We start from the raw sequence: 22,154 nt of genomic DNA, 5'->3' as shown, positions 1-22,154 counted from the left end.
GTTTATTTATATAGATATTGAATAAAACAAACTTGAGGTCTCCCTGGCTGACAGGTAGCTGGGGCAGGGAGGGTGGGGGACCAGGGACATGCTACCCTGGGGTTACCAGCACTCCTGGCCCCCAATAAATGGGGGGGGCTCTCCCTGCCCTTGGCTGGAGCAGAAATGGGTGCCAGGGGTCCCCACCAAGCTCTGGTGGGGCTGGCACCTGCCCCAGTAGTGCCACTGAGGGACGGGGGTCTGTGTTCCCCCCGTCCCCAACCCCTTCAGCTCTTGCTGCGCTCCTGGTTCTCCTGTGTCTGCCGCTCCATCTCTGCACTGCAAGGGATGGACACACTGGATGGATGGACATGGCATTGGAGGCTGAGCTAGCGGGGAGGGGACTCCCACCCCCCTTACCTGTGGATCCTGCGCTGGGCCTCAGCACGCATGTATGGTGGCAGTGTGGTGAGGGGGCCCTGCAAGAGATGAGGGGTGAGGCTGGAGATCCCCATCCCCATAGAGAACCACCCCACTGCACCTCAAAAGCCTCACCAGCTCCTTGAAGGTGAGGCGGCAACTGTAGCACAGTAGTGGAATATAGGCAGCTTTGCTCTCAGCCCTGTGGGAACAGCAACAAGGACAGGGACACTCATTGGTGCCACTGGGGTGGCCTCAGAGGGGGTATGGAATGCTGGAATCCCCCCTGCCCACATGCTCACCCCTGCTGGCAGCACCCATTCCCCACTGGCTCCAGCTCCTCCCAGATCAGTGTGGGCTCCAGGGCCAACTCCTCCTCTGCAACAGCCAGAGGGCAGGGGGGCAATTGTGGGGTGCACAGCTATTCCCCAAATCCTCCGAGCCCCCCATGCCCAACCCACTCACCTCCCTCAATGTCCAGGCCACAGAGGCAGAGGAGGCAGCGCTGGGACTCACTGCTGGCCTTGGCTGGGTCTGGGCTCAGCTTCTCCCCTGTCCTGCAGCCAACACAGGGTGAGTGCACCCCAATCCCCCACTCACTCCCCCCACCCCACTGTACCTCCACATGGAGGTCCCTGTACCGGTAAACAGTGCTGATGGTGGAGGGGAAATCCTCCTGCAGCCCCAGGAGGAAGCGCTCGATCAGGTGGTGGATGCTGGGCTTCTCCCGGCGCTGTGGGGGCAAGTGGAAAGGGTAGGGACAAGACTGGGAGGTTTGTCCCCACCATGGAGACACAGCTTGGGATCCCCAACATGGGACACCCCTACCTTGGTGAAGAGGGGTGGCACAATGACAGTGGGGATGTTGAAGAAGTGGTTGTAGAAGGCGATCTCCTTGGCCGTGTAGTCCCGCATGGGCCGCACCACCATCACATCACCGTGACGCTTGTCCGTGAAGCCCTGTGGGTGTGTGGCTGCCAGGGGACTGTGCCACCACCAAGCCTTGGATACCCCCCATGGCATCATGTCACCCCTCGGGTGCAGGGGACCGTCCCCAGCTCACCGTGTCGACAGCAAGGAAGGCACCACGGCCCAGCGACAGGTTGGTGAGGAGCTTGATGGCCACGCGGGTGCAGGTCTCACCCGTCATCACCTTGGAGTAGCCCCTGCTCCGGGCCATCTGCAGGATGAGGTGGGTCCTGGGGATGAGGTGACACCGGTTCAGAGCCACCATGCCACACTGGTGCTGGAGCCGGGCAGGATCAGCCCCTCACCGCAGCATCTGCAGCAGCTCCTCCCGTGCTGTTGCTGTCTCCACGGCCTCGAAGATCCGAAGCAGCTCCTGGGTTTGGGCAGTGTCAGGCAGGTGGGGAGTGTACAGGGGTCCCAGTGGCATGTCCTGGGTGCTATGGCCAGGCAGAGAGGTGGCACTCTCCCCCTCCCCCTCCTGTCGCTTCTGCTGGATAAAGCTGTCCACAGCCTCCTTGTAGGAGGGGCCACATGGGCCGGACTTGCTGGACTGCTCTGGCCCTGGCTGTAAGATGGATGGGGGCAGCTCCAGTGCCTGTGGGGCAGAGACAGATACAGAGGGAAGTTGGGTTGTCCAGGTGTGTCCTCTCACCTCAGCGCCTGTCTCCATGTCACCTCAATACCTCCTCCAGGTGGATCACGTGGTAGGGGAAGCCGGTGGCCCGCAGCAAGGTCTCCATGTGGGCCAGGGTCTGCTCCCGCTGCTCTGGGCTCTGCCTGCGCACAGCTCCCTCTGGAAGGCAGGTGGGCAGTGCCAGGGCCACTGTCACGGTGAGGAAGGGGCACCCACCACACCCATGGGGCCAGGAGGACAACCCAGGGTGCCCCGGCCTTGCTGGGCTGGGTGGCAGCACCCTGGGTCTGGCATGGTGCAGTGGGATCCTATGCTGGGAGCAGGTAGTGGGGCAGGGAGGGGGGAGTGGGGCTGGGAATGGGGCAGGGAGCAGGCACTGGGGCTGGGAGCAGGCAGTGGGGCCAGAAATGGGGCAAGGAGCAGGCAGTGAGGCAGGGAACAGACACTGGGGAAGGGAAGGGGCAGCAGAGCTGGGAGCAGGTAGCGGGACAGGGAATGGGCAGTTGGACACTGAACATGCGGCAGGGCCAGGAATGAGCTGGGAACAGGTCTGGGAATGGGCAGTTGGACACGGAGCAGGCAGCAGGGCTCATCCTTACCCTCAACGTAGACAAGGCCGGGGATGAAGCGGAGCCTCTTGGCCGCCTCCCGGCTGAGCCCCTGTCAGAGGCACAGGGTGAGCAGGGTGGGTGAGCTGTGCCCCCCCTGCCGACCCCTCCCGAGCCCCCCTCTCACCTCCTGCACCTGCCGGACCATGGCACTGGAGGCTGAGCCCCCCGACAGCGCCAGCAGCACCTGCAAGAACAACAAGGACAGTCACCGGCCCTGGTGCCACCACTGGGTCCCCCCTCAGCATTCCCCCACCCCTGGTACCTTCTCTCCAGGGAAGATGACACGGTTCTTGCCCAGCATTGCACGGAATTTGTGCACGAAGTACTCACGGAAGCAGCCGCTGTGGGAACCCCTGAGTCTGTTCCACTGTCCCCAGGCCCCATGTCCCTGAGCCCCAACGTCCTCAAGTCCCCCACTCCCAGCCTTCTTCCTGAGACCAATGTCTCAGAGATCCCATGTCCACAAGTCCCAACATCCCAGACACCAAACGTCCCTGAGACTTGATGCCTCAGAGACCCCATGTCCCCAAGCCCCCACTTCCCTGAGACCCTGTGTCCCAGAAACAAAGGTCCATGAGATACAACGTCCCCAGGCTCCCATGTTCCCAAGACCCAATGTCTCCAATTCCCCACATCCTCAAGACTCAATGTCCCCAAGGCTTGATGTCCCCAAACCCCAAAGACCCCAAAGTCCCCAAGCCCTGATGTCCCAATATCCCCAAGTCCCGGTGTCCCCAAGCCCAAACATCCCGAACACCCAATACCCCCCAGCCTGATGTCCCCCATCCCATTGTCCCCATCCGATCCCTCACCGGCAGAAGGGGTCCCCGACGCGGATGATGAGGGCGGCCGTGCCCTGCCCGCACTTCATGCAGGTTCGGGGGTGGCTGTGGGGACACGGCCGGTCACCGGGGACACCGGGACTCGACCCCCCCGGGGGCGGTACCGGGGGACGGCGGTCCCAGTCCCAGGGCAGCACGAGGGGCTACCGGGCATTACCGGGAGGTACCAGGGGGAGCACCAGGGGGTACAGGGGCAGCACCGGGGGGGAGGGGGTAGCACCAGAGGCAGCTCCAGAGGGTACCAGAGAGATATCGGGAACACATCCGGGAGAAGAACGGAGCGGTACCGGGGGGTACTGGGGGAGCACAGGGGATGTACCGGAGGCAGCACGGCGGGGATGTCTGGAGGATACCGCGAGGTTACCGGGGGTTCATCCTGGTCCCGAGAGGGCTCTCACCTGTCTCTCGGTGCGCGGCGGCGCCGCGGCGGCTCCGTGTCCGCCCCGCACCCGCCACCGTCACCCGACACGTCGCACATGGAGGTGCCGCTCGGCCCCGGTCAGTCCCGGTGGATCCGGTGTGTCCCGTGGGATCCTGCTCAGTCCCGGTGTGTCCCGTGGGATCCTGCTCAGTCCCGGTGTGTCCCGGTGGATCCTGCTCAGTCCCGGTGTGTCCCGGTGGATCCTGCTCAGTCCCGGTGGATCCTGCTCAGTCCCGGTGGGGCCTGCTCGGCTCCTCTCGGCCCCGCCGTGTCCCGGTGTATCCCGCCGTGTCCCGCCGTGTCCCCGAGCGCTCCGGTCGCGCGGCGCTGACGCGGCGGTGCCGCCCCGTGACGCCGCGCCCGCCCCGCCGCCGGCGCCGCCATGTTCCGGAGCCTGCTGGTGGCGGCGGCGCAGCGGCCGCAGGGCCCGGCCGGGCCCCCCCGCGCCGCCCCCGGGCCCGGGGCCGCGGCCGAGGCGCTGGAGGCGCAGTTCAGCTGCCCCATCTGCCTCGAGGTGTTCCACCGCGCCGTCGGCATCGCGGGCTGCGGGCACACGTGAGACGGGGCCCGGGCGGGGGCGGTGGGGACCCCCGGGATGACCTGGCGACGGGCGCGGTGCGGTCGCTGGGCGATGTCCTGGCGCTGGGATCCCTTGGGGCTCATTGCCGAGTGACCTTGGCCGGCGACGAGACCCCCATCCCACCCCCAGTCGAGTACCGGGACCCTCACCCCACTCCCAGTCAAATACCGGGACCCCCAACCCACACCGGGTCCCCCATCCCACACCGGGATGGTTCAGTACGGGGCATCCCGATACTGATGTATCATCCCAGCCCCAGTCAAATATCCCACACTGGGTCCCCCATTCCCACCTCTGGGATGGTTCTGTACCAGGACCCCCATTCCCAGCCCTCCCATCCTGGTACCGAGACCCCCATCCCACCCCCTGTCAAGTACCAGGACCCCTATTCCTACTCCTGTCATCCTGATACCGGGACCCTCATCCCAGTTCTCCATCCCACACTGGGGCCCCCATCTCACCCCTCCCATCCCAGGATCCTCATCTCATCCCCCTAAGTCTGTTTCTGGGACCTCCATCCCACCCCTAAATTCAGCATCATCCCATCTCACCCTCGGTCAAATAATGGGACCCCCATTCCTATCCATCTCATCCTAGTACCGAGACCACCGCCTCTCCCATGCAGCACCAGGATCTCCATCTCATCCCTCTCATCTCTGGACCCCCATCCTATCTCTCCTATCTTGGTACTAGGACCCCTATCCCTCCCCCAAATATGGTACCGGGACCTCCATCTCTCCCCCCTTGTCCTCATCCTTGATCCTTCCCTCTTTGGGGATGGGGTGCTGCCCTGTCCCCCTCAGTGTTCCCCAGCCTGGATCCGATGTGGGTGTCCCACTGACCACCCAGAGCTCCCTCTGCTCCCAGACCTGGCTCCCACCCCAGGACCTCTCAAACTCTTGTCTCTTTGTCCCCCCAGCATTTCAGGAACACCTTCATCCAGTTTTCCATCTGATTTTGAGGACACCCCCAGTGGGCCTGTGGCTTTGCTTGGAGCTCCAGCGCTGCCTCGCTGATCCCCCTCTAGCTTGTTTGAGGCTGGGGACGATTCCAGATCCCCTCCATGATCCCGTTTGCTCATTCCTACTCCCCTTACAGTGGCAGAGGGTTTGAGGTGTTTTATTCCCTGTTCCTGATAACAAGAGCTGGGTAGGAAGGGACATGAATGCTGGGATAATTGGATTTTGAGGACAGAGCTGCTTTGCCTTGTGCCTGGAGGTGCTTTCCTGCACCTCCTCCCCACGTGGATTCCTCAGCCACACTCCTGGGGATATAAGGACCTTGGAAGGAAGTGATCTGGGCTCTTATGTGCTCACTCCATCCCTGCCTGACCTGGATACTCAGCACCATTTTTGTTTGGCTCCTTTCAAATCCACTCTCGGAGCAGTGGAATCATCTGTACGTGCAGGGAGCATCTTGGGGGCGTCCTCTCACCCTTTCCCAACCTCCCAGTTCTCCCAGTTAGGCTACTGATCCCTGGGTTTTGGGGTGCTGGGAGTCCCTGGGAATGGGTATGCCCCGATGGGATCCTGCTTTTCTTCCCGGGGTGCTCAGTCCTGCTCTGTGCTCCCAGGTTTTGTGGGGAATGCCTGCAGCCCTGCCTGCAGGTGCCATCCCCGCTGTGCCCACTCTGCCGCGTGCCCTTTGATCCCAAAAAGGTGGAGAAGGCTTCCAGCGTGGAGAAGCAGCTCTCATCCTACAAGGCTCCCTGCAGAGGCTGCAGCAAGAAGGTAAAGCTGCCAGTCCCCATCCCAATCCCACAGCCGTGGTGCCAGGAAAGGGGAGTTACTGGCTGTCCCTGGTTTGCTTCCCCAAACAAGGGTGGGATGTGGATCTGCAGGAGGACAGGAAGCTCTGTAGAGGGATTGGGACTGGCTGGATCCATGGGCTGAGGCCAGTGGAGTGAGAGTCAACAAGGCCAAGTGTTGGGTCCTGCCCTTGGGTCACAACAACGCTATGGAACACTCCGAGCTGGGGGAAGAGTGGCTGGAAAGCTGGAAAAGGACCTGTGGGTGCTGGTGACAGCAGCTGAACGTGAACCCAGGTGTTCCCAGGTGGGCAAGAGGCCAATGGCTCCTGGATTGTACTGGCCACAGTGTGGGCACAGGACCAGGGTAGTGACTGTCCCCCTGTGCTGGGCACTGGTGAGGCCACATCTGGAATTCTGAGGTCTGATTTGGCCCCCTCCAGTACAGACACTGATGGGCATGTCCAGAGAAGGGAGCGGAGCTGCAGAAGGGGCTGGAGCACCAGAAGCTGAGGGAGCTGGGGGAGCTCAGCCTGGAGAAAAGGAGGCTCAGGGGGGACCTTCTCACTCTCTCCAACTCCCCTCCCAGGGAACAAGGGACAGGGCAAGGGGAAGTGGCCTCAAGCTGTAGCAGGGGAGGTTCAGGTTGGATATCAGGAATAATTTCTTCATGGAAAGGATGGTCAGGCCTTGGAAGGGGCTGCCCAGGGCAGTGATGGAGTCCCCATCCCTGGAGGTGTTCAAGCAATGACTGGATGTGGCACTCAGTGCTCTGGGCTGGGTGACAAGGTGGGAGAATAGGTCACAGGTTGGACTCAATGACCTTGGAGGTCTTTTCCAACTAAAATGAACCTCTGATTCTGTGTCCCCTGTGTCACAGCTGCTGCCCTGAGCCGAGCTGAAGGAGCTCCCTGCTAGCTGCCTCTGTCAGAGGCTGCAGCTCTTATGGGACAGTCGGACCTTCAAAAGCAGGTGGAGGTTTTCCTTCAGCATGGAAACCCTTAACTTTGGGAATCTTGTCACCCCTGACTGCAGCCCAGGAGCAATCCAACATGGTGTCAGTGCACTTTCAGGATTTCTCCCATCAGCAGTTCCTGCTTTTTGAAGGAAAATGGAGTTGGTGCAGCCTGGGTGGCTTGTGGGGAACCTCTGGGGATCCCTGCAGGGACAGTGCATCCCCAAATCTCTGTCCTGCGAGGAGGGACGGGTGGGTGCAGCATTTCCACTGCTGTGGGTCATCCTGCACAGACCAGTGGTCATCAGACCTGGGCTCCAGGTCCAACTCCAGTGCTGGCTCCTGGAAGGTGTTCCCGCAGCCCAGAAATGTTTCTTGTCCTCCTTCTCCAGGTGACCCTGGCCAAAATGCGCTCTCACGTCTCATCCTGTGCCAAGGTGCAGGAGCAGATGGCCAACTGCCCCAAGTTTGTTCCAGTTGTCCCCACATCCCAGCCTATTCCCAGGTATTCCTGCGCCTTGGGTAGGGAAGCATGTCCCTCCTTGCATGCCCCAAAATCCAAGCATGTGTTTTACTTTTCCCTGTCTAATCACAGGGAGGAATATCAGCACTTTTCCTTCCTGGCACCCACGGCCCTTGTACTGCTCCGTGTTTTGGAGTGTGAATTGGGATGAAGGACCCAGGGGGTGGGAAGGGGTTGGGCCGGTTTCTGCTCTCACAAAACTGAGCTGGGTTAGTTTGGAAGGAGTCAACCCAGCCCCTTCCCTGGGGATCTGAGGTTTTCCTTGCTCTCCTTAGCAACATTCCCAACCGCTCAACGTTTGTGTGTCCGTACTGCGGGGCCCGGAACTTGGACCAGCAGGAGCTGGTGAAACACTGCATGGAAAACCACAGAAATGACCCCAACAAAGTGGTGAGTGATGCTGGGGCACTGGGATGGGCTGGGATGTGCAGGGAAACTCCTGGGAATCCAAATACACTGCCCCAGGCCACCGGCGTGGATGTGTGTGAGGTACAGCTGTGTTTCCAGCTGGTTTAATTTGTTTAAATCCCTTTGGGAGGTGGGGATCTATCTCTGATTTGTTAGAGACTCCCTGTTTAGCAATTTCTCTGCCCATTCTCTGTCAGAAAGGGAGGGTCACCACTCAACCTCTCAGGCTGGTCAAGGCAGAAGGATCCATGTCCAGGTGTCACTGTTCCCGTGTCCCTGTCCCTGCAGGTGTGCCCGGTGTGCTCAGCCATGCCCTGGGGAGATCCCAGCTACAAGAGTGCCAACTTCCTCCAGCACCTCCTCCACAGGCACAAGTTCTCCTACGACACCTTTGTGGTGAGTCAAAAAAAAGGGGGACCCCCCCTCCCTGTGTCCTGTGCCAGAGGGTGAAACCAGCCCTTCCCTTCCCATGCCGGGATCAGCCCATCCCATTGGGAAGGGGACAGATCCTCCCTTGGGCTCCATAGGAGGCACGTGGCACACGTGTTCCCCACTCATGAGACCCCCACCCCAGGGGTGCTGAGCTGGTTGTCCTCACAAAAGGAGGAGAGGGAAATGCTCCTGCTTTCCACAAAGATCGTTCCATTAAACTTTTCCCCTGAGGAATTTTAACACAAAAAGCCTTTTCTTTGAGGTTTCAGGAGCAGGGGGAGGGAAACAGCCCAGCCTTGGGGTTTGGGGGGTGTGGCTGCTCCGTATGGGGGGGTCTGTGACCCCTCCTGTGTGGGATTGAGGGTGTGATGGCTTAGCCTTGGCTGCAGTGACCCAGGAGAGGTTTTGTTCCCATCCTGCTTTTATTGGATAGATGTCAGGGAAAAGAACCTCCAAATATTTACAGAGGAATATCCTGGTTTCAGAAGCGATTGGTGTGTTGGATAAACCAGACCTGGAGCGCTGAAAAAACCTGTGGCCTTGCTAGAAAGCTTCACCCTTTGGCCTCAGCTTGTGTGGGCATGTTCCATCCTTGCTGCCAGGTGTAGGATTGCAGGCAGGAGAGGGATGTGGGCACAAAGCACACACCAAAGAGCACGGGTTTCATTCTCAGGATCTTTGTGCCAGAGGAACGGAGGCTCGCAGCCTCCATGGCATGACCAGGAGTGGGCAGGGCTCCATGGAGACGGTGTGCCCTAGCTGTGCCAGCTCTCCTGAGCATCCTTGTTTTACTTTTAGGATTACAACATTGACGAGGAGGCAGCGTTGCAGGCGGCCCTGGCTCTGTCCCTCTCTGAGAACTGAGGGGAATCCCCCTCCCCGCCCCGGCTCCTTTTGCACACTCAGCCTTCCGGGAGACATGGATCCCATGGGCATCCCCGGAGCGACACTGCTGCCTCTCTTCCCTCTGCTCTGGGGGCAAATCCCACCTTGTTTCAGAAGGTGGAGTCTCCTCATTGTCGTGGTGATAAAGCAGAGACATCTGGAGAGAGGAGCCGGCACCGAAGGGCTGGGATCAATCCTGGTTTAGGCATTTCATATCTGTACTTGGAGCATATCCCTATGTCCAATCTATTTATTATTAGATGCTTTTTGGCACACTTGTCCTTGCTCTTTGTTGCAATCAAATAAGTACCTAAAACTGATATATTTGATGCAAAACACCCTGATTTGGGACTGGTATCATCCACATCCTTTTAAAAAGGAGGAAAACAGCACAGAGCATCTTTTTGTAAACTCTCCAAGGATTTTTCTAGAGATGTCGGGCTGTCCTCACCCCCGTGCTGGAGGCAGGAGCTGCTTCCTTCACCTGAATCCCAGGATGAGACTTGCCTTCACATTCCCCATGAGGACAGCGGGTTTGGAGAAGCCCTCGGGGATGGCATCCGGCATCCAGGGAAACTCCCTCCTCATTTTATACCGGATCTTGGGATACTAAATCCTTGCGTTTTTCTACACGAACCGGCGTGAAGCCTTTTCCACATTTTCTAGAGTGGGATCAGAAGCTGCTCCTCTTCACACTGCAATATCTGTCACCCAGGACAAGAGTATTTTTATGGAACATTATTAAGAAAGTTTATTTTTAAACAGGAAAAAACCCAAACAAATGAACATGTGGATTTGGAATGGGGCGGGAGGCAGGAGCTACATCCCGGGGCGGCGGGTCAGACTCTCTGGGGTGGTGGGAAGTGCACGGGGGTCCTTTGTGGGTCTTCCTGGGCCATTCCTGAGTCATTCTGGGCCATTCCCGGGTCTTTCTATGCTGTTCCCAGGTCTTTCTGGACCGTTCCCTTCCCTACTCAGAACTCCTCTACCTGTGAGGGAGCAGGCGGGATCCTTGTGCCACACTGGCAAGCAGACATCCCATGGATGCGCATGGGATGTCTGTCCATGCAGGATCCCAGCTGGAACACTGAGCTGCTTATCCCCAGAGAAATAGGGGATTGCATCTCCTTTTCCCAGTCTTTCCCTGGGAAGAGGGCACTACTGATCCGAGATGCTATGTAGCATCCTGGTCACCCTCGATCCCCTTCCTCTTTGCCCTCTCTGGAGTTGGCTCTGGAGGGCTAGGAGAGGATGGGAGGGAGATGGCACCGGTGATGGGATGAGCTCAAGGTCCCAGTGATGGAGCTGAGGGAGGGGGTGATGCCCAAGATCCCCTGTGCTGCCTTCCAGCAGGATTTGCAGGGAAAAGGGGTAGGAGAGGACCCCTCTGCATCTCCCTGCTCGGAGAACTCCCAAGGCTTATTCAAGACCTGGCTTCAGCTCTGCTCTAGCAATACCTGCTTGTTTTTTATTTTGATTTTAATAGTACTGGATGTTTTTGGCATCTGCAGCCCCAGGAGGAAGGTGCAGACACCCTCCACTCCCCTTGCAGGACATGGAAAGGGCTGGAGCTGCCCAGCTCTGCTCCCTGGAGCCAGGCCAGCAAGGAGGAATAGGATCTTCTCTTACCTGACCAGCGTTGCTGGCACCTGCCCAGCTTGGAGGATGTTCCTGGTGGGATGGAGAGCATTGGCATCTTCCCAAAGGGACTCAGGAGGGTTTACCTGTCCTGTTCTGAGCTGGGACTCTCAGTTCCTGGAGCAGCCTCCATCCGAGCTCCTTGCTTTTGGGACAGCACTGTTAACCTCAGTCTCTTTCCTTCCTTCCTTTTTTCCCCTACTCTTTTTGCCCCACAGAGCAGGGGCAGCAACAGCTGCTTTTGTAAAGCACTTTAAGGCCCCGGGTGTGAGGGGTCAGGTCTGGCCGTGCAGGTCTGTGCCAGGGATCCCTCCATGCCAGGGATCCTGCTGTGCCAGGGATCCCACCGTGCCCATCAGTGTGTCACCCACCACTTTTTTGCATAATTAGAACTTTTAATGAGCCGTCCTGTTTTTGGAAAAAAATTAACTCGATGACGTATTTGTAGCAAACCATTTTTCTCAATAAAGGCAGTTTCATCCATGGGTGGCCTCCCCATGTGGGCTCTTTTGAGGGGGTCCCCAAAATCTCTGCAGTGGAGAGGGGATGGGGGCGATGCTGCTCCCCTCTATTCCCCTGGGTGTTTATTTAGGGTAGGTGGGATCTGTGCCCCCCTTCCCTGCTGGCAGTGACCCTGTGGGAGCCCCAGTGTCACTCCTGTGTCCCCCTGTGTGCCCCCCAGCACCGCTGGACACCTGGATTTTTGGGGTGTTTTCTAATGGAAGTGAGTGACCAGATGATAAAAATACCCCTGTGGGGACACAGGCAGCAGGGCCCAGCTGGGGGTGCCCAGTGGGCCACCTGGGGCCTGGGGGTGGCTCCTAGTCCCTGCTACACTGGGAGCACTGGGTGGGGGGCTCTGAGAGTGCTGGAGACTCTGGGGCTACTGGGATCACTGCAGGGGGACTGGGAGCACTGAAGGGATGCTGGGAGCACTGGAGGGGCACTGGGGTGCTGCTGTACTGGGCATACTGGGAGCGCTGGAATCACTGGGATCCTGGTGGCCCTGAAGGCTCTGGGAGCACTAGGAGAGTGCTGGGGATATTTGGAGCACTGGGGTGTGGAGTTTACAGGGGGGTTGGGAGCACTGGAGATCCTGGGAGCGCTGGAGGTGTACTGGGGATACTGGGGCACTGCTGGAGTCACTGGGTGAACTGGTGCCTTGGGGGAGCTGGGGGTACCGAGGGCACGGGGAGCACTGGGGTGGTGGAGACAGAGCGGTCTGGGGAGCACTGGGAGCGGTACTGGGAGCAGTACTGGGAGCACTGGGAGCGATACTGGGAGCACTGGCACCCCGTGCGCACGCGCAGCCCCTTCCCGACTCGAATATGGCGCCCCCGCACGCCCGTCCCAGCGCCCCCGGGGGGCGGGGCCACGCCGTGGTCCGATCGCTACCATTGGGCACCGCATGCCGGGCCCTTCCGTGCTGACCAATGGCGAGGCGAGAACCCGCCACAGGTGACGGTGATGTGCATGGCGTGGGGGCGGGGCCTGAGGCCGGCGGCGGTACCGGGAGCGATGGCGGCGGAGCGGGCGCTCGCCATGGCCACCTGCACGGCCCCCGTGAACATCGCCGTCATCAAGTACTGTGAGTGCGGGGCTGCTCGAGGACGGGACACCCGGGTGGGGGCGGGCCGGGTTCGGGGCCGGGTTTGGCACCTGCATGGGGGGGTACGCGGGGCACAGTTGTCATGACGGACCGCGCAGTGCTATGTCCACCTGTGCCATGCCTTGCTGTGCTATGCCATGCCGTGCTGTGTCCATGCTTTCCATGCCGTGCCATCCCTAGCTGTGCCGTGCCATGCCAAGTGGTGCTATGCCATACCATACCATTCCAAGCCGTGCCATGCCTTGCTCTCTTACAGGGGGCAAGCGAGACACCGACCTCATCCTGCCCATCAACTCCTCCCTGAGTGTGACGCTGCACCAGGACCAGGTAAATCTGGCTCAGGCTCGGGCTCAGGATCAGCCTCTCCTGCCGCCCCCAGCCCGTGCCAGGCCGTGGTGAGCCCCCCGCCCTGTGTCCCCACAGCTCAAGACCACGACTACGGCCGCTGCCAGCCGGGACTTCACGGAGGACCGGCTGTGGCTCAACGGGGCAGAGGTGGATGTGGGACACCCGCGGGTCCAGGCCTGTCTGCGCGAGGGTGAGTGACCCCCTCATTATCCTGGAGTGGGGGGGTCCCTGATCCCTACCCCCCTCACTGCCTCTGTCCCCACAGTGCGACGCCTGGCCCGGAAGCGCAGGGGGGGCTCCGAGGACACGGCCACGCTCGGCCTCCTCTCCTACAAGGTCCACGTCGCCTCCGAGAACAACTTCCCCACGGCTGCCGGGCTGGCCTCGTCTGCGGCCGGCTACGCCTGCCTGGGTGGGTGTGGGACAGGGCAGGGGGATGTCAGGAGTGTCCCCTCTGATCCTATCACCTCGTGCAGTACCAGGAAGGGATGGCAGAGGTGTTTCCCCCTCTGCCCTGTGCCCTGCCCGTGGCTGTACGGGATGGAGGGCACCAGGATCGGGTGGCACGGGTGACAGGGGTGTCCCCGCCTCTGACTGTCCCCCTCCAGTGTTGGCTGTATGACGTGGAAAGCACTTGGAGGGGGTGACACCCCTCCCAACTCTGACCTGTCCCCTTTTGCAGCTGTGTGATGTGGAGGGCACCAAGAGGGAGTGACACTCTGTCACCCCCCATCTGACCTGTCCCCTGCTTGTGACTGTATGGCATGGAGATCACTGGGTGGGGGTGACAGGGGTGTCCCCTCTGACTATCCCCCGCAGTATCAGCTCTGGCCTGCCTGTATGATGTGAAGGGACACTGGTAGGAGGGACAGGGGTGACAGGGGTGTGCCCTCTGCCTGTCCCCGCAGTGTCAGCCCTGGCCCGGCTCTATGGCGTGGAGGATGAGCTGTCGGAGGTGGCCCGGCGGGGCTCGGGCAGCGCCTGCCGCAGCATGTGGGGGGGCTTCGTGCAGTGGCAGCGGGGGGAGCGGCCTGATGGCACCGACAGCCTGGCCCACCAAGTGGCCCCCGAGACGCACTGGCCAGAGCTCAGGGTCCTCGTCCTGGTGGTGAGCAATGGGAAGGGGTATGGCTGTACCCACCGCCCCCCAGCTGAGTGGGGTTTGGGAGACCCCAATGCAGGTGGGTGCAGACCCCTGGGATGAGGGGAGGTCGTGTCCCACCATCTGTGCCCCCCACCAGGTCAGCGGGAAGAAGAAGCCAGTGGCCAGCACGGCAGGGATGCAGACCAGCGTGGAGACCAGCCCCTTGCTGAAGGTATGAGGGGACGGGCCTCATCATGAGGGACAGGGCTGGGGTCCCCTTTCCCTTGGAATGGGGCTGGAGGGCATGGAGTGACACCCAAAGTGTTGCAGTGCTGCGGGTGTCACCAAATAGAGGTAACTATGACCCACCTTGTCACCAAATTGGGGTGACCACAACCCACCTGTCTCAGGTGTCACTGAATTGAGGTGATGGTGACTTGCCTGCCATGAGTGTCACCAAATTGGGGTGACCACGACCCATGTGCCACAGGTGTCACCAAATTAGGGTGACAACAACTAACCTGTTGTGGGTGTCACTGAATGGGGTGGCCGCAACCCACCTGCCACTGGTGTCACTGAATTGGGGTGGCCATGACCCACCTGCCACGGTTGTCACCAAGTTGGGGTGGCTGTCCCATGTGCCACGGCAGCACCGGGCAGAGGTGGTGGTCCCGGAACGCCTGGCCCAGATGATACGGCACATCCGGGAGCGGGACTTCGAGGGCTTTGGCCAGCTGACCATGCAGGATAGCAACCAGTTCCACGCCACCTGCCTGGACACCTTCCCGCCCATCTTCTACCTCAACGACCTCTCGCGCCATATCATCGCGCTGGCACATCGCTACAACACCCACCACGGGCACACCAAGGTACTGTCCAGGGCTCTGCGAGTGCCATGGCACTGTGGGCCCTCCCCAGGCCCCCACGACCCCCCCAATCCCACCACAGGTTGCCTACACCTTCGACGCCGGCCCCAACGCCGTGATCTTCACGCTGGCTGACACCGTGGATGAGTTCGTGGAGGTGGTGAGGTGCAGCTTCCCTCCTGCCACCAACGGGGACCAGTAAGGCAACCTCGTCTCTTACTGGGGGGTGGGATGACAGGGGGCTGCAGGGACAGGGACTGAGCCCTTGCTGTGCCACAGGTTCGTGCGGGGGCTGCCTGTGGGCTCGGCTGCGCTGTCACAGGAACTGATGGCCGCCGTGGTCACCGAGCCAGTGCCAGGGGCTGTCCAGTACATCCTGCACACCAAGGTGAAGGGCTGAGGGAGTGTGGAGCCTCTGCTGAGGCTCTGACTCCAGCTCTGGCCCCAAGGGGGGTGGTGGGACCCCATCCCTCCGAGGCTGTGTGGACTTCATTCCTGTCCCCAGAGGTGCACAGGACCCTATTCTCATCCACCCCCATTCCCAGGGGTGTGTGGGACCCCATCACTGTCCCGAGTCCCAGAGGGGTGTGCAAGGCACCATCCCCATCCCTAGGGGGGTATGTGGGACCCCATCCTTGTCCCCAGGGGTACACAGGACCCCAAACCCACCCCACACGCCATCCCCAAGGCTGCGTGTCCACAGGGGTGCACAGGACCCCATCCCTGTCCCCATTCCCAGGTAGACGTGCAGGACCCCATCCCTCGACATATTCCCACTGGCACAACCCATGGGCCTTTTGGGGTCTGTGGGGCCCAGAGCTGTTCCCCAGCCCTGAGCCAGGGGACAGCCCAGCAGGGCTCCTTGGTGTCCCTAACCCTTGTCCTGCCCCACAGCCTGGCCCTGGTCCCCAGCTCGTGGATGATCCCAGCCAGCACCTCCTGGGAGCAGATGGGCTTCCCCGGCGCCACGCCTGAGCCCTGGTGACACCCCCAGGAACAGCCCCGGGACAGACGGGACATGCCAGGAAGGCTCTGCCAGTGCCACCCAAGAGGCTCAGGACTCTGAGCCAGGCCTGCTGTGCCCAGCTCTGGGGCAAGATGTGACCCAGGGCTGGTTTTTACTCTTTTGTAAGGAAATACAGGGGTCCTGGCTGTCATTTTGGGGTGTTGGGCTCTGTGTGTGGCGCTGGGGGGACAGTGCCAGCCAAAATTGGAGGCAGGAGTGGGGATAGTTCCTCCTAATGGCTGTGTCTGGGGCTGATCCTGTCCCCCTGCAGAGCCCCGTCTCACCATATGAGCCCTGTCCCCACCATGCCCATTGCGGGGCTGCTCCTGTCCCATATACCCCCCAGCTGTCCCTGCTGGGACTGATCCTGTCCCCCCACATGGCCGCTGTCCCCTGCACATTCCCTGTCCCTGCTGGGACTGATCCTGTCCCCCTGCACAGCCCGTGTCACCCTACGTGGTCCCTGTCCCTTGCACGTCCCCTGTCCCCTCCCTGTGCCTTGCAGGACTGATCCTGTCATTGATCCCTCAGATGTCCCTTGTGGGGACAGGCAACTCCTGGCCCCCTAGTTGTTTCTGTTGGCGCTGATCCTGTTCCCCCACATAGCCCCTGTCCCTTGCAGGACTGATCCTGTCCCATATCTCTCAGGTGTCCCTGCTGGGACTAATCCTGTTCCCCCGATGTTCCTTGTGGGGCTGATCCTGTCCTGGACCAGACAGATCCTGTCCCCTGCCACGCCATCCTCATCAACCCAGCATGTCCTGTGTCCCCCTGTGTCCCTTGGACTGATCCTGCCCCCCCGGACCAGACAGATCCTGACCCCCCACACCATCCTCATCACCCCCCACGTCCCCTGTCCCCCTGGGGTCGGTGCCGTGTCCCCTCGGGGGGCTGCGGGGGGTGGAAAGGGGCGTGGCCGAGGACAAAGGGGCGTGGTCGGTACTTGGTTACATTGTATCCGCCTTCCGGGTCGGGACCAGCCGAGCCGAGCCTAACCCGGGCCGAGCCTAACGGGGCCGGGACCAGCCGAACCCCAGCGGGCCGAGCCTAACAGGGCCAGGAGCAGCCAAACTCGCTCGGGCCGAGCCGAACGGAGCCGGGAATAGCCAAATCGGCTCGGGCCGAGCCGATCCCCTCCGGGCCATGGGGCAGATCGAGTGGGCCATGTGGGCGAACGAGCAGGCACTCGCCGCCGGGCTCAGTGAGTGCGCGGGGCCGAGAGGGGCCGGGAGTGCCGGGGCCGGCCGGGGGATGGGGACCCGGGAGTTGGAGGGAGTGAGACCCCGGCGGGCTTGGAGTGCTGAGCCCCGGGGCTACTGAGCCCCGGGGCGCCTCCAGACACGGCCTCGAGGGATGGGAGGGTCCCGGTCCCGCCGACCAAGCGCTGGGGGCTGCCGGGGGTTGCAGGCGGGAGGCACCGGAACGGCCGGGAAGTCCCGTCGCAGCGGGGGATGCGCAGGGCTGAAAACTCCGCTTCCTCCTTTTCTCTTCCTCCTCTGCCCTCTCTCGCTCCTCTCCTCCTCCGCTCTCCTCTCTTCCGCCGGCCGCGGGGCCAAAAACCTCCCCGCAAAGTCCCCAAAGCATGGAGCTCCCCAGTTGCCTGAATCCAGTGGGTCTCGCACACATCTGCCTGGCACCCCACTTGTCAAAGCCCCCTGGGGCCATGGAGACACCCACTTCCCTTCCCTCAATCCAAGGAATCCTACATGTCAGGTCCTCAGGGATCCCCACGTCCCAGGCTTGAGGTATTTTATGTTGGGCATTTCTATCCTGAGTTTGGGGGTCTGTATCCTGGGTTTGAGTGTTTGTATCCCGAGCTGGGGGGTTGTATCCCGGGCTAGGGGTCCGTATCCTGCCCTGGGGGTCGTGTCATGGGCCGGACCCCTCCATCCCGCGCTGTCTCCTCAGTCCTGGTGACGGGCGGGATCGTGGCCGTGGCGGGGCAGTTCAAGGGCTGGTACTTTGCTGCGTACTCCATGTATCCTTCCCGAAAGCATTCCCGGGGCTGGGCGGCAGGAAAACCCTGTCCTGATGGGGGTGGGAAGCACAAACGGGGGGAATCACATCCTCCTCCTCCCCACTCTGGTCCCAGATCGTGCTTTTCCTGCCCCAAACAGCCCCTTCTTGGGGTGAGGGTTGTGCCTTGGGACTATTCCCACTGCGATCTCCCCTTTCCTTGACCCCGTGGCAGTGCGGCAGGCGTCCTGGTCTGCCTGCTCGAGTATCCCAGGAGCAAGAGGAAAAAGGGCTCCACCATGGAGAGGTGGTAAGTGGTGGGTCCCCCTCCCTCACCCCTGGGTTTGGGGTTCTGGTACCCCCCAAACAAAGGGATGTGGCACCGGGGCTGGGAGTGGTGGGGTGGGAGCAGAGCTGAATCCCATGGGGGGGTTCCTTGGGGTGTTCCATGCAGGACAGCATGGAAAGGGGGGTCCCTGGGTAGGGATACCCCCTCTGACCCCCCAGTGTTGCTCTGCAGTGGCCAGAAGTACATGACAGCTGTGGTGAAGCTGTTTGGGCCCCTGACCAGGAATTACTACATCCGAGCCATCCTTCACGCTGCGTAAGTGGGATATGGGCTCAGGGATGGGGTCCAGCCCCCCCGACACCTCCCTGAACCCTGAATCTCTCCTCCAGCCTGGCTGTCCCTGCCGGTTTCCTCCTCTCCACCATCCTGGGCACCGTCTGCCTGGGCATTGCCAGTGGCATCTACCTGCTGGTGAGTGCAGGGAGGGTTTGGGGGAGTCTTTTGGGGGGACTGGGAGGAGGACGAGACCCCACCCTGACACCCCCATGGCTTCGCAGGCCGCGGTGCGTGGGGAGGAGTGGAGACCCATCGAGCAGAAGCCCCGGGAGCGGCCGCAAATGGGGGGCACCTTCAAGCAGCCCCCCAGCAACCCCCCGCCCCGGCCCCCTGCCGATGCCCGCAAGAAGCAGCCGGCAGAGGTGGGGGGGCAGGTGAACCCCATCCCTGTGGAGGCTGAGTAATGGGGGGACCTGCCTGCCCTGCTCTGCTGCTCCTGCTCCTGCTTCCCAGCTGCTCCCCAGATTCACTGTGGGAAACAGTGGGGGCCCAGCTCCAGGAGACCCCCAAGGCCCTGGCACTGCTCAGCTTATCCCCAGCTCCTGGCAATGCTCAGATCCCTGAGGATCATCAGTTCCCCCTGGGCTCCCCAGCTCTCCAAAGCATTCCCAAATCCCCAGGGGTGCTTAGTTCCCTGTGGGGTCTCCAGCCCTCAGGGGCTCCCCAACTTCTGGAGATCTCCAAATCCCTGGGAATGCTGAGCTTCTCAGGACTCTCTTCAGCTCCCAGGGCTCCTCAAATTCCCAGCCATGCGATGCTCCCTGTGGAGTCTCCAGCTCCCAGGGGCTCCCCAGCTTCTGGAGATCCCCAAATTCCTGGGGATGCTCAGCTTCCTGTGGGGTCTGCAGCCCCTAAGGGCTTCCCAGCTTCTGTGGATCCCCATAGCCCTGGACATGCTCACCTCCCTGAGAGTGTCCCAGCTCTCCAAGCAACTCCCAGTTCCCGGGGGGATCCCCAAATCCCTGTGGAACACCAGCTCTCAGGGACCCCCAGCCCCAAGGGAGGTCAGGCAGCTCTGCTCTCATCACCAGCTCTCCCTGGTTTTTGTCACTTCCGCAGTTGCTGTTGCAATAAAAAGTGGGAAAGGCACTGGCTGCCCCTGCTTCCCACTCCGGGGAGGAGCCTCCTGCTCCCAGGGAGAGTCTCCTGATCTGGGGAGGCTGGGGCTGGACTGGGGGGATGTTTTGAGGCCAAACGGTGTGATTATGGGCAAACTCAGGGTGGGCGTGCACAGACTGTGGCCATTGGAGGGTCCCCTCCCAAAATCCTTAAGGTCCCAACAGTGGGGTGAAACTGGAGGAGCCCCGCGCTAGAGCTGCACAGAGTGTCCCAGAGGAGCCCCCAAAACCTGGGATGATGTCCCAGCAGGGAATGTGGGGTCATTTCCCTTCCCCAGTTCCACTTGAGGGTGCTGGAAGATGCCTGGGTGTGATGTGGGTGCCAAACCTTGACTCTGTTGGGCATCAGCAGCTGCTCCAGACCCCCTCCCCACACAATTTTGGGGGGGGGCACAGCCACCCCAGAGCTCGCCCAGGTGCTGGTGGGACAGGTGGGGTGACCCTGGCAGGTGGCACCAGGCCCATGGGACGGGGAAGGTGTGGGTGTTGGGGTGCTGGGGGTGGGCGGCACCCCCATGCTCTGCTGCCCATTCCATCAACCTCCCAGTTCACCCAGCCCTGCTGCACGGGGTGCACTGGTGCTTTGCCCACCACACTGGGGCTAAGGGATGTCCCACAGCCTTACCTTGCCCCATGGGACACCATGGATGTGCCCCCACTTCCCAACATTTCATTGCCCTGACTGGGAACAGATCAAGGACTGTTTTGGGGAAGGTCAGCTTTTATTTGCAGCATTAAATAGCACATAGAGAGGAGACAATAAATAGCTTTTAGGGGGAATAAATAACCAGCGAGTGCCCGGGCAGCACTCGCAAGGTCTGGCCGGGGGGTCTCGAGCACTGTGGGGTGATGCTGGACCCAGAGTCACAGCTGCAGCCAGGGGAGTCAGCAATAAATACGGGGTAAAAAAAGCCCCCTGGCTGCAAGGCTTATAAATAACTCATAAATAATGAGGTGAGGGGCTGGGAGGATGCCCTGGCTGTGGGTGGGTGCTCTAAAACAAGCACAGGTGAGGGGGATGCGGTGACACGGTCACACTACGGGGGCTCCACGGGAGCAGGGGAGGGTCAGCGCCTGGTGCGGGGCAGGACGCAGGTGCAGCCCACGGGCACCTTGATATAATCCACCTCGAAGGTGACGAGGCCCAGCCCGGTGGGGTGTGGGCAGGGCTTGCGCCGCAGCACCATCATGGTCTGGTGGATGGTCACTGAGTTGAGCGACGTCGTCTCCCGGCCGGTCTTGACATCCACGCAGCCGCTGCACAGGCACTCGGCGAAGGCCAACTTGCGCGGGTACCGGTTCTCGTCCTCGTCGATGCTGCGGGAACACGCTCGGTGAGACCCTTCCCTGTGCCCCCTGGGTCACCCCGGCTGGGATCAGCCAACGGGGGTGCACCGGGAAGGGCGGACATGGGGGTTGGGGACCCGGTGGGGTGTCGCGCACTCACCGGTAGCGCCACGGGGAGATGGAGCGCTCGTTGGGTTCGCTGCGGAGGCTGGCACGGGTCTGCAGCGCGGGGCAGCCGTGCGGGCGGTGCCGCCGGTGCCGCCGGTGCCTGGTGCTCTCCAGCTGCTCCAGCTGTGGCACCAGCTGCACGGGCACGTAGCGGTCCCAGCGCAGGCTGCGCCCCAGGAGCTGCGCGGGGGCCTCGTCCCCCAGCTCGGCGCCGCTGTAGCACAGCACGGGGTGGGAGTGCGGGGGACCCCCGGGGCGCCGCAGCCCCCGGCACAGCACCAGCACGCCCAGCAGTGCCAGGGCACCCAGCCAGCCCTGCGGGAGACAGCGGGTCAGGGGACACAGCAATAACTCCCCACACACCCCCAGAGGGCTCAGGGGTGAGCTGGCACCACCCTCAGACATGGGGGGGTTCGACACACAGAGCTCCAGCACAGCCTCCCCAAAATGCAAGCCTGCACCCACATGTGCACCAGGACCCAGAGCATGAGCACATGTGTGTGTGTATCTATATATATCTGTATATCTGTATATCTATCTATTTATCTATCTCTATATTTCAATATCTGTATCTATCTATATATTTCTATATCTACATATCTGTGTAGCTATGTCTCTCTCTAGATATCCCCACCCCTAAAAAAATAGCGCACATATGTGATACATATATACACACAATATCAATACCTCCCCCCCATAAATACACAGTGACTACCTGTACATATATAGACACACAGGGAATATTTGTATAAAAAAATATATATAGGTACACAAAGAGGGCTAGAACAGATGTATACACCCCTACACCCCTAAAACAGTGGCATATGTGTGTGCAAGACAGATGTCCACACACACACAAAATCAACATATATCCACAACTATACATACACAGCAACTACCTATATATATACATATATACATCTATATACACACAGAATACAGAATGTACACACACATACACAGAGGGCCAGCACTCACCTATACATACCCCCAACCCTAAAGCTGTAGCACATATGTGATACAGGCATGTACACACACACACA

General features: G+C 60.9%; 5 protein-coding genes across 7 annotated transcripts; 3 read left to right on the top strand and 2 right to left on the bottom strand.

Moving 5' to 3' along the window:
* Positions 1-6: 6 nt before the first annotated feature.
* CTU2 (cytosolic thiouridylase subunit 2) lies at positions 7-4,187 on the bottom strand. 2 transcript variants are annotated; one of them, XM_017816212.1, is made up of 15 exons: positions 3,854-4,187; positions 3,426-3,500; positions 2,876-2,954; positions 2,738-2,797; positions 2,602-2,662; positions 2,052-2,161; positions 1,674-1,963; positions 1,463-1,598; positions 1,228-1,359; positions 1,041-1,132; positions 865-956; positions 702-777; positions 535-601; positions 400-458; positions 159-318 (listed from the first exon to the last, which is right to left on the bottom strand). In XM_017816212.1, the coding sequence occupies exons 1-15, from the start codon at positions 3,931-3,933 to the stop codon at positions 267-269; spliced, it is 1,461 nt and encodes a 486-aa protein (XP_017671701.1). In that variant the 5' UTR covers positions 3,934-4,187; the 3' UTR covers positions 159-266. The 2 variants fall into 2 exon arrangements, with proteins under 2 accessions (XP_017671700.1, XP_017671701.1); XM_017816211.1 differs by lacking the exon at positions 702-777 and having other exon boundaries at positions 7-318.
* A 66-nt stretch (positions 4,188-4,253) lies between these two features.
* Positions 4,254-11,485, top strand: RNF166 (ring finger protein 166). Of its 2 annotated transcripts, XM_017816215.1 has the most exons (7): positions 4,329-4,431; positions 5,376-5,854; positions 6,030-6,186; positions 7,551-7,663; positions 7,957-8,071; positions 8,378-8,485; positions 9,320-11,485. In XM_017816215.1, exons 2-7 carry the CDS (start codon positions 5,763-5,765, stop codon positions 9,383-9,385), a joined length of 651 nt encoding a protein of 216 aa, XP_017671704.1. In that variant the 5' UTR covers positions 4,329-4,431; positions 5,376-5,762; the 3' UTR covers positions 9,386-11,485. The 2 variants fall into 2 exon arrangements, with proteins under 2 accessions (XP_017671703.1, XP_017671704.1); XM_017816214.1 differs by lacking the exon at positions 5,376-5,854 and having other exon boundaries at positions 4,254-4,431.
* A 1,046-nt stretch (positions 11,486-12,531) lies between these two features.
* On the top strand, positions 12,532-16,108 carry MVD (mevalonate diphosphate decarboxylase). The gene is made up of 10 exons (XM_017816213.1): positions 12,532-12,632; positions 12,910-12,980; positions 13,077-13,191; positions 13,267-13,413; positions 13,910-14,109; positions 14,243-14,317; positions 14,736-14,954; positions 15,034-15,149; positions 15,231-15,339; positions 15,846-16,108. The coding sequence occupies exons 1-10, from the start codon at positions 12,563-12,565 to the stop codon at positions 15,924-15,926; spliced, it is 1,203 nt and encodes a 400-aa protein (XP_017671702.1). The 5' UTR covers positions 12,532-12,562; the 3' UTR covers positions 15,927-16,108.
* A 114-nt stretch (positions 16,109-16,222) lies between these two features.
* LOC108497994 (cytochrome b-245 light chain) lies at positions 16,223-19,646 on the top strand. Its single transcript, XM_017816216.1, has 6 exons — positions 16,223-17,158; positions 17,866-17,935; positions 18,149-18,223; positions 18,434-18,517; positions 18,592-18,673; positions 18,760-19,646. The coding sequence occupies exons 1-6, from the start codon at positions 17,101-17,103 to the stop codon at positions 18,940-18,942; spliced, it is 552 nt and encodes a 183-aa protein (XP_017671705.1). The 5' UTR covers positions 16,223-17,100; the 3' UTR covers positions 18,943-19,646.
* A 766-nt stretch (positions 19,647-20,412) lies between these two features.
* Positions 20,413-21,516, bottom strand: IL17C (interleukin 17C). Its single transcript, XM_017816087.1, has 2 exons — positions 21,104-21,516; positions 20,413-20,973 (listed from the first exon to the last, which is right to left on the bottom strand). The coding sequence occupies exons 1-2, from the start codon at positions 21,514-21,516 to the stop codon at positions 20,724-20,726; spliced, it is 663 nt and encodes a 220-aa protein (XP_017671576.1). The 3' UTR covers positions 20,413-20,723.
* Positions 21,517-22,154: the final 638 nt, after the last annotated feature.

This window comes from Lepidothrix coronata, unplaced genomic scaffold, assembly GCF_001604755.1.
Source record: "Lepidothrix coronata isolate B3197 unplaced genomic scaffold, Lepidothrix_coronata-1.0 Scaffold54, whole genome shotgun sequence".
In the NCBI taxonomy this organism is placed as follows: Eukaryota; Metazoa; Chordata; class Aves; order Passeriformes; family Pipridae; genus Lepidothrix; species Lepidothrix coronata.
The sequence above is the reverse complement of the archived record's forward strand: the minus strand, read 5'-3'. Positions and strand labels throughout refer to the sequence as shown.